Source organism: Cyprinus carpio, chromosome A21, assembly GCF_018340385.1.
Source record: "Cyprinus carpio isolate SPL01 chromosome A21, ASM1834038v1, whole genome shotgun sequence".
NCBI lineage: Eukaryota > Metazoa > Chordata > Actinopteri > Cypriniformes > Cyprinidae > Cyprinus > Cyprinus carpio.
Genome location: NC_056592.1, coordinates 1,600,060 through 1,612,594, shown reverse-complemented (window position 1 = coordinate 1,612,594; position 12,535 = coordinate 1,600,060). Strand labels below are relative to the sequence as shown.

The 12,535-nt window shown below is 32.2% G+C and overlaps 1 protein-coding gene across 1 annotated transcript; it reads left to right on the top strand.

The window, feature by feature from the left end:
• The first annotated feature begins 6,754 nt into the window (after nt 1-6,754).
• Nucleotides 6,755-11,619, top strand: LOC109045786 (liver-expressed antimicrobial peptide 2-like). The gene is made up of 3 exons (XM_019063590.2): nt 6,755-6,993; nt 9,224-9,366; nt 11,060-11,619. The coding sequence occupies exons 1-3, from the start codon at nt 6,928-6,930 to the stop codon at nt 11,103-11,105; spliced, it is 255 nt and encodes an 84-aa protein (XP_018919135.2). The 5' UTR covers nt 6,755-6,927; the 3' UTR covers nt 11,106-11,619.
• The last annotated feature ends 916 nt before the right edge of the window (nt 11,620-12,535 follow it).

Below are 12,535 nucleotides of genomic sequence, written 5' to 3'. Positions count from 1 at the left end.
CACATTTCACCTCAGAAAACAAAAGAAAAGAAATTGAACTAGACATATAAAGAACATAAAAAGAGATTATAAAACTTAGTGTTGATTCATAACAAAACACATACACAATATTCACCAATATATTTAGAACTTATAAAATTATTTATATAGATATATTATTATTATTATTATTATTATTAATATTATTATATATTATTTAATGTGTGTATATGAATAAAATTAAAATGTATATATATATATATATATATATAGATATATATATATATATATATATGTATACACACACACATATACATATATATATATATATATATATATATATATATATATATATATATTCTTCTCTACATTTCTACACTTGCTTAAAAATCTAGTTGTCTAAAAAAATGGCATTGTATATTATAAATATTCTTGGCTCTTTAAAAAATAATTTTTGTCACTTTGTAAAAAAAGTGTCTGCTAAATGCTGTAATGTAAACGTAAAATATACAAAATACAAACCAAATGCACTGAATATGAAGCATATGACAAATAATAAATGCATTGTACATAATTCATTACAGCCATGAGAAAGATATTTTTGCATGTTTAATTGTCATGAAAATAATGTCACAATATTAAAAATGGTACTAAAAGAGCTTTTTTTGCAATTTGCAAAATATAATACATTTTTTCTTCCTTTGATTTTGAGGCGGAATGATTCTTGATGTCTTGCGACATTCGTGACAACGTTTGATACAGTTATGATATTCATTCATTTGGGGGGAAAAGTGCAGCATTGTGTGATGCGTTTTCCTGTTTCTTTTACCCTCTTTAAATGTTTGAAGAGAAAATCCTCAAACATGTTGCGGAGCACACTTGTACAGAAGCCGAAACGTTCAGCGAGACGAAACAGCTTCATAAACAAACCCTGTGCAAGTCAAGGACACTCGCCCGCTATCTCTCTCTCTCTCTGTCTCTCTGATGGAGCAATCATCACAACTTCTCTATTTCTTTACATTTTGCGTTCTAACTTTTCATGGCCCCATTGCATCTTGGCAGTCACACGGGAATTTGTAGAAATATCTGGGCGTGTGTTGGATGTCAGCGGGCAGTAAAGGGGAAGTATGTGTCCTTCATGTGTTATATATACTGAAGAAGAAAGCTGACGAATGACCTCTCGATGCTGGACACATGAGAGGTCAGTGGAAAACATCAGCACAGCCAGGCGTGGACGGAGCGCTCAGAGAGAACGAGATCTGCATGTTCTGGTCAGTCAGCACTGCTGCACGCTCTTAATAAACACTAAACAACACACGTCTGAAGCTAAGATCATTACAGTCATCAACACGGAATTTGGCATTTTTACATATAAACAAAACACACACACACACACACAAATATAGATGTTTCTGCAAAAAATTGTGTTGATTAATATTTCATAAAATAAAAAAAAACACACAGAAAAAAGTATATACAGTACTGTATTTTATATATATATATGTGTGTGTGTGTGTGTATAAAATATAAACATAATAAATGTAAATATATATAGTCATAATAAATATATATATAGTATATACTATATATACAGGTGCATCTCAATAAATTAGAATGTTGAGGAAAAGTTCATTTATTTCAGTAATTCAACTCAAATTGTGAAACTTGTGTATTAAATAAATTCAGTGCACACAGACTGCAGTAGTTTAAGTCTTTGGTTCTTTTAATTGTGATGATTTTGCCTCACATTTAACAAAAACCACCAACTCACATCTCAACAAATTAGAATACTTCATATGACCAATAAAAAATTTTAGTGAATTGTTGGCCTTCTATAAAGTATGTTCATTTACTGTACATGTACTCAGTACTTGGTATTGGCTCTTTTTGCTTTAATTACTGCTTCAATTCGGCGTGGCATGGAGGTGATCAGATTGTGGCACTGCTGAGGTGGTCTGGAAGCCCAGGTTTCTTTGACAGTGGTCTTCAGCTCATCTGCATTGTTTGGTCTCTTGTTTCTCATTTTCCTCTTGACAATACTCCATAGATTCTCTCCAAATTCGCCGAATTGAGGCAGTAATTAAAGCAAAAGGAGCCCCTACCAAGTATTGAGTACATGTACAGTAAATGAACATACCTTCCAGAAGGCCAACAATTCACTTCAGTCTGTGTGCATTGAATTTATTTAATACACAATTTGAGTTGAATTACTGAAATAAATGAACTTTTCCACAACATTCTAATTTATTGAGAAGCAACTGTACAGGTATGTGTGTGTGTGTGTGTGTGTGTGTGTGTGTGTGTGTGTGTGTGTGTGTGTGTGTGTGTGTGTGTGTGTGTGTGTGTGTATATATATATATATATATATACAAAACAATGAATGCAAAAATCCTGATTGTGTCTATTTCTTAATATTTTAAATAGGATTTAAATAAAAGGAAACAGTTTTAAATAAAAAAAAATAATAATCAAATCAAACCAAATTAAATCACATTAAATAAAACATAAAACTGATTCCAAATAAAATAAAATAAAATAAAATAAAATAAAATAAAATGGGACAAGTTTTGTCATTGGGGTGACTGGGAAAATTACCCAATTATCCTGAATTAACCCTAGAATATATGCACTGAATATAAAGGATATTACAAACAATGCATGTAATGTGTAAAAATGATATGTTTACACAATGAAAATCTATTTCAAGGATCAAGACATTTTTTCACTGTGACATTATTTACATGAGGATTAAGGTCATTGTGGCATTGTGTCTGGTTTTAGACTGTGAATCAGAGAGCTGTGAGTACAGAGGTCGTGTGTGTGAGCAGTGAAAGGTCAATTCAGAGGTCACACGCTGCATTCACCCTTTTACCTGCATTCTCTGAGATCATGTGATGCAGCACTTCCTCTTCACAATCAAACATTCCAGAACAGCACGGAGCCGTTTCCGTGGTTACCCTTGACCTCCATACAGCCCATAATCGCTCTCAGTGAAAGGTGTGTGAAGAAACATCTGACCATCAGACGAGTATAAACAGGTCTGTTAATGTTCTAATGTTCTGATGTCTGACGCCTCCTGCTGGTGCAAACAAGAGATTGTTGGGTTACTGTATTATTTCTGTTATTAACAGCCATTTAAGTGTGAAAGTTTGCAGAGAGTTCTTATAAACCGGATCAAATGTGATTCATCTGCAGCTGTTAGGAGCCTCAGAGGTGTTTGTATGCTGCTCACTGTTTGTGAAGCCACAGGCTCCTTTATTCAAACAATCCAGCGCCGTCGTCACGGAGACGAACAGGAATGTCCCAGGTCCCGTGACGAGGGGCCTCACTAAGGTCCTTTACAGTACAGACTGATTAGAGACCGCAGGAGGAGTCCCATAATAATGAGAAACAGCTCTGGAGAAGTCTCGTCTGCTCACCAAAACTGCATTTATTTGATGAATAATACAGTAAAAACTCTGAAATATTATTACAATTTAAAACAGCTGTTTTCTATGTGAATATGTGTTAAACTGTAATTTATTTCTGTGATGCGCAGCTGTATTTTCAGCATCATTACTCCAGTCTTCAGTGTCACATGATCTTCAGAAATTATGAAAATATGCTGATTTGCTTCTCAAGAAACATTTCTGATTATTATCAATGTTGAAATCAGTTGTGCTGCACAATATTTTTGTGATGCATTTCATTTTTCAGGATTTACAGATGAACAAAAAATTCAAAAGAACAACATTTATTTGAAATAGAAATCTTTTGTAATATTATAAATGTCTTTACTGGCACTTTAGATCAATTTAATGCGTCCCTGCTGAATAAAGTATTGAATTCTTTGAGCTTGTTTTTTCATTATTTCATGGAAAGCATCAGTGTTTTGACTCAAAGGCCTCCTGCTGTCCAACACAATATACTTTAGGACCCCATAAGGACTAAGAAATGTGCTCTGGTATTTCTATTTCTACTGTACTTGACAACGCTGCTTGTTTTTAAACTTTTCCATTAATAGAACTTTGAGAATTTATGTATTAAATTATATAACCATGATTTTTTTTATTCAAAAATATTAACAATTCTAATCTGAAGTGTGAAAGAAACATATGAAAGAAAAAAATCTAAAAAAAAAAAAAAAATCTGAATTGTACTGTATGTGTACATTCACATGAAAAAAAATCACAAAAAAGGGTGTGAATAATTTTATACAAAATTTTAATCTATTGACAGCCCTAATATATATATATATATATATATATATATATATATATATATATATATATATATATATATATATATATATATATAATCAAATTAAAGTATATAAATGTATATTATTTAAATTATTACTTATTACATTTAATAATTGATTAAATAAAATATATAAAACATGAGAGATTACATAAAATATATCAATTATGAAATTAAACCATATAATTTTATATTACTTAAATTATTATTTATTACATTTTATATAATTTATTAAATAAAATATATATAAAAATTACAAATTACATCAAAAATATAAAAATTCTTAAATTAAACAATATAAACTCATATTATTTAAATTATTATTACATTTAATAATTTATTAATTATAATATATATATAAAAAATTACAAATGACAAAATGTATGTATATGTATATATTCATTAAATGCATATATTAATTTCTATGTGTGTTTGTGTAAGAAATGTGTAAAAAAAAAAAAAAGTAAAATAATTATATAATTGTATAATTATAGCCTTTATATAATATAACTAAATATAACCTTTAATTTCTGCTAAAGTAATTAAAATAATACACAGATGTTTTTTCCACATTACAATAACTGCAGCAGTGCAGCACTCACCTGTCAGTCATTCTTTAGTATTTCATATTTAGCAGATTTTAACTTACATTCACTACTGAAGGATTTCTTGGAGTGTTTTGATCAAAGGAGCAGAAACGTCACCCGTTAATAACAATGGACGCAAACGGGCCCCTGCGCTGCAGGACGGGGCCTCCACAGCTTTATGCTGAAGGAGGGTCCGATCAGATCCTCCATTGTGTTCGCTTTCAGGAGGAGACGCGTCTCTTTGATTTATTCTTGACTGAAACAACAACAGATGTTCAGGGGCCCACATGAGCACATACACATACATGAAACAAACGCACACACTACTATAGTGCTTCAGGGGATCATATTTGGAAAGCGTTTCCCGGTATTCAGAAAAACAATGATGGGAACGCCAAGCTAGTATGACAAAGATGTATATATATATATATATATATATACAGTACTGCAGTGAACATAGAAAACACAAACGATATGATCATCCATCGACTATAAGGCATGGAGGTATTAAGATGTTATAAACATTAACATCATGATTTTTTGTAAAGCTGTTTTGAAACAGTATTGTGAAAAGTTCTTTATAAATAAATGTGAATGACTGGGATGAATGATGAACGGGGAAACACACATCACACACAGCCTTTACCTGAGCTCTCTGAGATCACGAGATGCAGAAGAACCGAGCTCTAGCTCTTCACAGGTTATCAGAGCCAAAACAATCAGGAACGCTGTTGCCATTGTTACCCATGACCACCGTGCATCCCATAATAACAGTGAAGGCTGTGTCCGGACCAACAGCAGCACGCCGTCATCTAAATTACAGACAGTAAACCACTCACATATCAATTTAATCAGATAACAAGAGCACTTATACAATTTGATTTTATGCTCAAGAGCGTTTTGAGCTAATAAAATGCTGACACTGGTAAACATAGAAATATAATAATAATAATAAACGTTTAGAAAGTGACATACAGAAGTTAAAAATAGCAAAATTATTGCACAAGCTCAGAATTACTCAGTCCCTCTTACAGAACAAAGCACTGCCAACATGTGCATGTTATGAAGAGAATGTGTGAACATCATCATCATCATCATCATCATCATCATGAGTCTGTAAATGAGTTACGCTGCCCTCTGCTGGACAGGTGAAGAGAAGCAGCCAACTTCTGAACAACAACAAAAACACATATTCATATGTCAGCTGTGGTTTTGTTTTTGTTTTTAATTATTAATCAGCATTGAATCAGTTTTTGTGAAGGATAAAAGGAAGTGAAAATAACTTTTTTTACAACCTGTTCTTTAAATTCTGCCATCCAGAGAGAATATATATATATATTAGATTGTGTTTTTCCAAACCTATATGAGTTCATTTCTTCTGTTGAACACAAAAAAAGACATTTTGAAGGATGTTGGAAACCAGACAGTTGGCGGTAGCCATTGACTTCCATAGTATTTTTTTGATACAATGGAAGTCAATGGGGACCTGTAACAGTTTGGTTACCAACATTCTTCATAATATCTTCTTTTGTGTTCAACAGATGAAAGAAACTCATACAGTTTTGAAAAAAAAAAACATGAGAATGATTAAATGATGACAGAATTGTCATTTTTGGGTGAGCTATCCCTTTAAGGGAATGTTACATTTCAAAACAAACATTACAGAAACGTTACTTCTGAATGTTCTCTGAACCAGTAACATTGTTTCAACTAAAATTTCTGTGCTAATGTTCTGAGAACATTTTTAAAGATCAGATAACTTTGAATGAACATTCTATTAACGTCACTGGAAGAATGTTTGTTCATAGCTTCCAAGAACCATTTTTTCATCACTGCACTATTATTCTAATATTATATTTCCCTGCAAATGCCGACGGCTCATTGGGAATCCTGTGGGAATCTCAAACAGAGCTCAGCTTGGACTTTGAGCAGGTAAACATGAATATGAGGGTGATCTGAGTGACTAGCGTGTGTATTTTACTCTGCTCCTCCAGCTCATTAGGGTCTTGTTACCCTTGCAGACGTGGACTTGTCCTCATTTCTGCTGATCATTGATCTCTGATAGTCTTATCAGCCTCATATAAAGACGTCCGGCTGATAGACGTTCAGCAAAAGGCTGAAGATGATGGCGATGACCCAGCGTCTGCTCGTCCTGACCGCTCTGCTGTCTCTGCTCCTGGCCTCACAGGTACATCATCTCACAATCACCAATCTGACACCATCACAGAAGAAACAACTCACTAAAACACAGGAAAAACCGCTGTAGAAACCATTATCTTTCAGTCAGACGTGCAGAAAATACTGAAAGTTTGAAATCTAATTTTTTTTAATTAAAATTAAATTATTATTCATATTCACTATTTGTTTTATTTGATATTTTTTAATGTTTAATTACTTTTTGGTCTGATTTCTTTTGAATTTTAATTCTCGCCTGTAAAGCACTTGGAACTGGATTGATTTGTTTGGAAAAGTGCTAAATAAATAAAATCCGATCGACTAGAAATGCTTGTGAATTTCACAAAGAATTACAAAGTAATTCAAGTAAGACATTGAATTACACATGAAGTTTTGAAGTAGAAAAACTGAAATAATATTTATTTTCTTATAAAATGTACTCTAATAATCTCTGTTTATTTCAAGAAATTATTTTTTACATTGTAAATATTGATAAAATAATGCATTATAAAATACAGCATCTACTATAATGTCATATATCTTTATTTTATAATGTATTATTTCATTACATATATTGTGTCATTAAAGCCACTTTGATTTGTGACTTTTAACATGCTTTTAATAAAGATAAAGCGCTGGAAATGATTTTTAGCTTCTTTATCTGATTAAATCAAATCATCTGTTCAAATATGACATATGTGAATGTATTTTTTTTTTTTTTTTTTTGAAGGCAAAAAAAAATATATTTTTACATTTTTAAAGTGCTTTTACAAATTATTATTATTATTATTATTATTATTATTATTATTTTTATTTTTTTTTTACATTTTTTTCATTTTTAAAAATGGCCAAAATATTTTTTGTCAATATATTTTGAAACATACTTCAGTAAATATATTTTTTGTATATTTAAAATATGTTTGAAAATACTTTAAAATATATATATATATATATATATATATATATATATATATATATATATATATATATATATATATGGGTTTACTCTCATAAACTACAAATAAGATATTAGTTAAGACAAAAGATCACTTCTGCATATCTTGAGTCATAAAACGCACTGCCAGCTGATCTGGAGTCAGTTGCATGTGTGACTTGTTTCTAAAACAGGATCATGTGGTAATGTTTCCTCCAGCTGGAATAACAGGGATCTCATCTCATCAGTTTCCTGTGATTGTAAACTGATGCTGCACTAGATACTAAAGCATTCTGCCTGCTGCTTTTGTTTGCACATGCACTGCAACGCTTCTGTAAATCATTGTCTGGAGTTGCACAATGTCACTCGCAGAGTAAATGTTTGGGGTTTGACCGACCTTGACAGCTTTCTAAATTTAGTAGTTAGAGAGTCTAAATTTGTACATTTGGGACATCATTTACTTTCGAAATCACAATGAAGATTATTCATTAAACATTTGCATATCATCTCAGTACAGAACCCTATTTTTGACATGATATATATATATATGTATGTGTGTGTGTGTGTGTGTGTGTGTGTGTGTGTGTGTGTGTGTGTGTGTGTGTGTGTGTGTGTATTTGCATGTTTTTGTGACATATGAGGACACAACTTTGTATAATGGCATGGGTATGACACAGGTATTACAAGGAGAGGGTGACTTATGAGGACATAACCCATGTCCCCATTTCTCAAAACGCTTATAAACCATACAGAATGAGTTTTTTTGAGAAAGTAAAAATGCACAAAGTTTCCTGTAAGGGGTAGGGTTAGGTGTAGGGTTGGTGTAGGGCAATAGAATAAACAGTTTGTACAGTATAAAAACCATTACGCCTATGGGATGTCCCCACAATTCACAAAAACAAACGTGTGTGTGTGTGTTACTGCAACCTCGCCATTCTGACTTTTCCTCACAATTCTCAGAAGAAATGTCTGAATTGTAAGATATAAACATACAACTGCAAGAATAAAAATTGTGAGATAAAAAGTCACAATTACATTTTTTTTTTTTTTTTTTATTCAGAGAGACAATTGTGAGACAAATTCAGACAGAGTTGTGACTCAGAACTGCAGGAAAATAAGTCAGAATTCTAAGTCCAAAATATGAGACAGAAGTAGCAGTGAGTCTCGGAAACTAGAAATCACTCAATTTGGCAGTTTTTTTGTTTGTTTGTTGTTTATTTAAAGCTAAATCCAGTGTCAAAGTCTTTAAGTTGGCAACACTGGCCATAATGAGAGCTGAAGATCTCTGTCTGTCTGTCTCTCTCTCCAGGTCCAGGCGGCACCCATAGACACTGAATGGGCGACCGGACTGATCCATCGGGCCAAGCGCTCGTTACTATGGCGATGGAACACTCTGAAACCCGTGGGTTCTGGATGCAGAGATCATTATGAGTGTGGAACCAACTACTGCAGGTGACCGACATCCCCAAACACCGCACCCCTGCTCCCAAGATGCTTCTGAACTGCGCAATATTGAAAAAATCATTTAAAAATTAATACGCAGGGGTCCTTGTATATTGCATTCTTACATTTTTTTTTTTTTTTTTGATATATAATATTAAAAGCATAAAACTTTGAAAATAGAAAACTTCAAAATTAGTTTTTATGTTCAGGGGCAGAAAATGGATACACAGCTTAAATATTCGATTTCCCAAATTCTTGGTTTGTATTTGTATTCATTTATTTGAAAAAATGAAAAAGCACCATTTTCAAAATTTTCTGTCAATACTGAATGCAACCAGGCAGTAATACTTTATTAATTTATTAATGTTAGTTAACAAGAACTGACGATGAATAATTCTTCTAATTCAAGTTTGTTTACATTAGTTAATGCACTGTGAACTAACATGAACAATTGTATTTTATTAACTAAATTATAAACATTTCTAATATTTAATATATTTATACATTTTAAAAAATATAAAAAGTGTATACATTTAATTTATATTACTTATTAAATATATATATATTCTTAACTATACAGGCCTATATTGTTTTACCAAATATGCTGGTTATGGAGGTATTTCTATGAAAAGGTTTAGCAGACATGACCATTTAGACTACGAGAAGAGAGTTAAAAACCAACTAACACCACAAAACATTACAGAATTAATCAAATCAATTGATAACACTTACTGACGTTAGATGTTTTCCCGCCAATAACTGAGTGATGTCACTTCCTGCTGGAAGATGTTGGAAACATATGAAATATGAACGTCCATTCAAACAAAAGTTGATTAATACTCGCGTCATTGTGATAAAATATGTTTATCCTTTAATAAAAATTCAAAACCGAATCGTATTTGAAGTGATTCAAACACTCGATTCGCTTCATTTTGTCAGGTATGTATCGCACCTCATGATATAAATAACATATAAACAATCTAGCTACATTGTCACTAAGTAGGCTACATCAGCGAATTAAACAAAGAAAAAAACTGAATCGCGTTTGAAACGGATTCGAACATGCGATTTGCTTCACTTTGTCAGGTGTGTACAGCGCCTAATAAATAATTTTTGGCTTGCTAAGAAATGCGAATCACGTGATTGTGTCGACATAAAACATCCACATTGTGATTCAATTCGCAAGCGACTATTTGGATAAAAGCGCTTTGGATAAAAGCGTCTGCTAAATGCATAAATGTAAATGTAAATAGGACTATAAGCTGAATCGCATTTGATGATTCAAATACGTGAATTGCATCATTTTGTCAGTGTGTAGTATAGCGCATCACATGGATTTATTTTTTTCGCGAATTTACCGCCAAATAACTCTATAAATAACCTATATCACGTTTGAAACCGATTCGAACACTCGATTCGCTTCAGTAGTGATTTTTGGCGTGCATTTCTCTTGAAATATCTCTGTATGATTGTATATCGACAACCCTAATCACGAAAACACTTTCACACAGAAACCTTAAGCTGTAAACACAGATAAGATTTATCATATTAAAAAAAACTGACCGCTTGTGAATCAGCAACTCCACAGCAATTCAGTTTTATGCTACACTTGCACAAGCGGGAAACGTTTTCACACATTTTGTACGTACTATTTTTTAATGAGTGCTTCAAAATGAACCTACATACTTTCCCTCTCTTTCAGGAAACACACCTGCTCCTTCAGTAAAGCTCAACAGGCATGTGATTGAGGCCAAATGATTATGGCACCAATTCAGATGATGGAAAACAAAACGGCTAAAATTGTGCATCCCTTGATTTCTCAAACATCATGACCTACATCAATCTGACAAGACATTCAAAGACAGCTGAAGACTTTAAGATCTATACCAACAAGAAATGCCCAGGTCATATTAAACTCCAAAATCAGAAGCATTCTAATTTATTTGTTTTTGGCCTGAAATATGACCTGTTTTTGACACATCTTCAGAAACCTCTCAGGAACATGTCTGTAAGAACTCCAGTTTCATCATCGATGTTTTATAGTTGTACAGATCTCGATAACGTGTAAAATATTAACTTTGCATCTAAAGTTTCTGATTCAGATTCAATGAGGCCGATATGTTTAATCTGATAAAATACAAACACACATGGCAAAAGAATCTGTAGCGAATGTATTTCATTATCAGCTGCAGCTTCCCGGAGATTCAGGACTTTTATTTATTTTGTAAATATCAGACACATAAAGTGAGATGGTGTAACATGCTTTTTTTGTTAAATGTTTTATTGTTTGTCTCATTTTTATTTAGTACCATTGATAGTGCAATATTTTTTTAAAGGAAAACAGAAACAAAAATTGCTCACGTGATGAAATAAATGCAAAAAAAAAAAAAAAGATGAATTTTAAAAATCTGAATCAATCATGAACATCCTTTTTTAAACCTAAAACAGTTTGTTTTCAGCAAACATCATCGATGGGTCTTAATTCATAAACACACAATTGATGTTATCATTTCACAATCATCATAATTATGAGATTTAAACAATATTTCCACCCCGGAAAAAGTGCATTTACATTCAAACTGAAGTGAAACTGATATCAGACCACAGTTTCAGATCAAACCCACAGGCATCACGAAAACTAAACTAAACAAGCCTCAAATCTTCCCTTTACAAACTTAAAAAAACACCTTCAAGAATAAAACATGAAATGAATCAGGCAGGACTTTGAGGTTTAATAAACACAAACAGAAATAAAACCTAAGCCATCCCTGCCAGATCAGTGCATGCAAATGAGCTAAACGAACTCTGAATATGTTTGTGATACTGAAACAGAGTTCAAGCTGAATCTTCTCAATGCTGTGGTAATACTGAGCTGGAGAAACCATCAAACTCTTTATATACTGCATTTACTGAACACAGAAAACAAAGGCTGATATTCTAGAGTTGCGTATAGAGTTTTAAATCAGTGATTACAGTCAATTTTATTGTAGTTGTATGACAGAAATATTGTAAAAGTGTTATTAATTGACTCTAAAAAACTTATTGAGCCAATGTTCCATTAAAATCTTGGTTTGCATCTTATAAAATATGGCAAACAAGTGCAAATACTGTACATCATAGCAGCAAACCAAGGCATTTGGTCATTTTAAAAATGGATTTAGTGATTTTAAAATGAATG

Excerpts from the sequence above, each read along its gene's own strand:
- LOC109045786 (XM_019063590.2), top strand. The coding sequence starts at position 6,928 with ATGATGGCGATGACCCAGCGTCTGCTCGTCCTGACCGCTCTGCTGTCT. Across the intron at positions 6,994-9,223 it reads CTCTGCTCCTGGCCTCACAG|GTCCAGGCGGCACCCATAGA; the intron begins GTACATCATCTC and ends CTCTCTCTCCAG. Across the intron at positions 9,367-11,059 it reads TGTGGAACCAACTACTGCAG|GAAACACACCTGCTCCTTCA; the intron begins GTGACCGACATC and ends CCTCTCTTTCAG.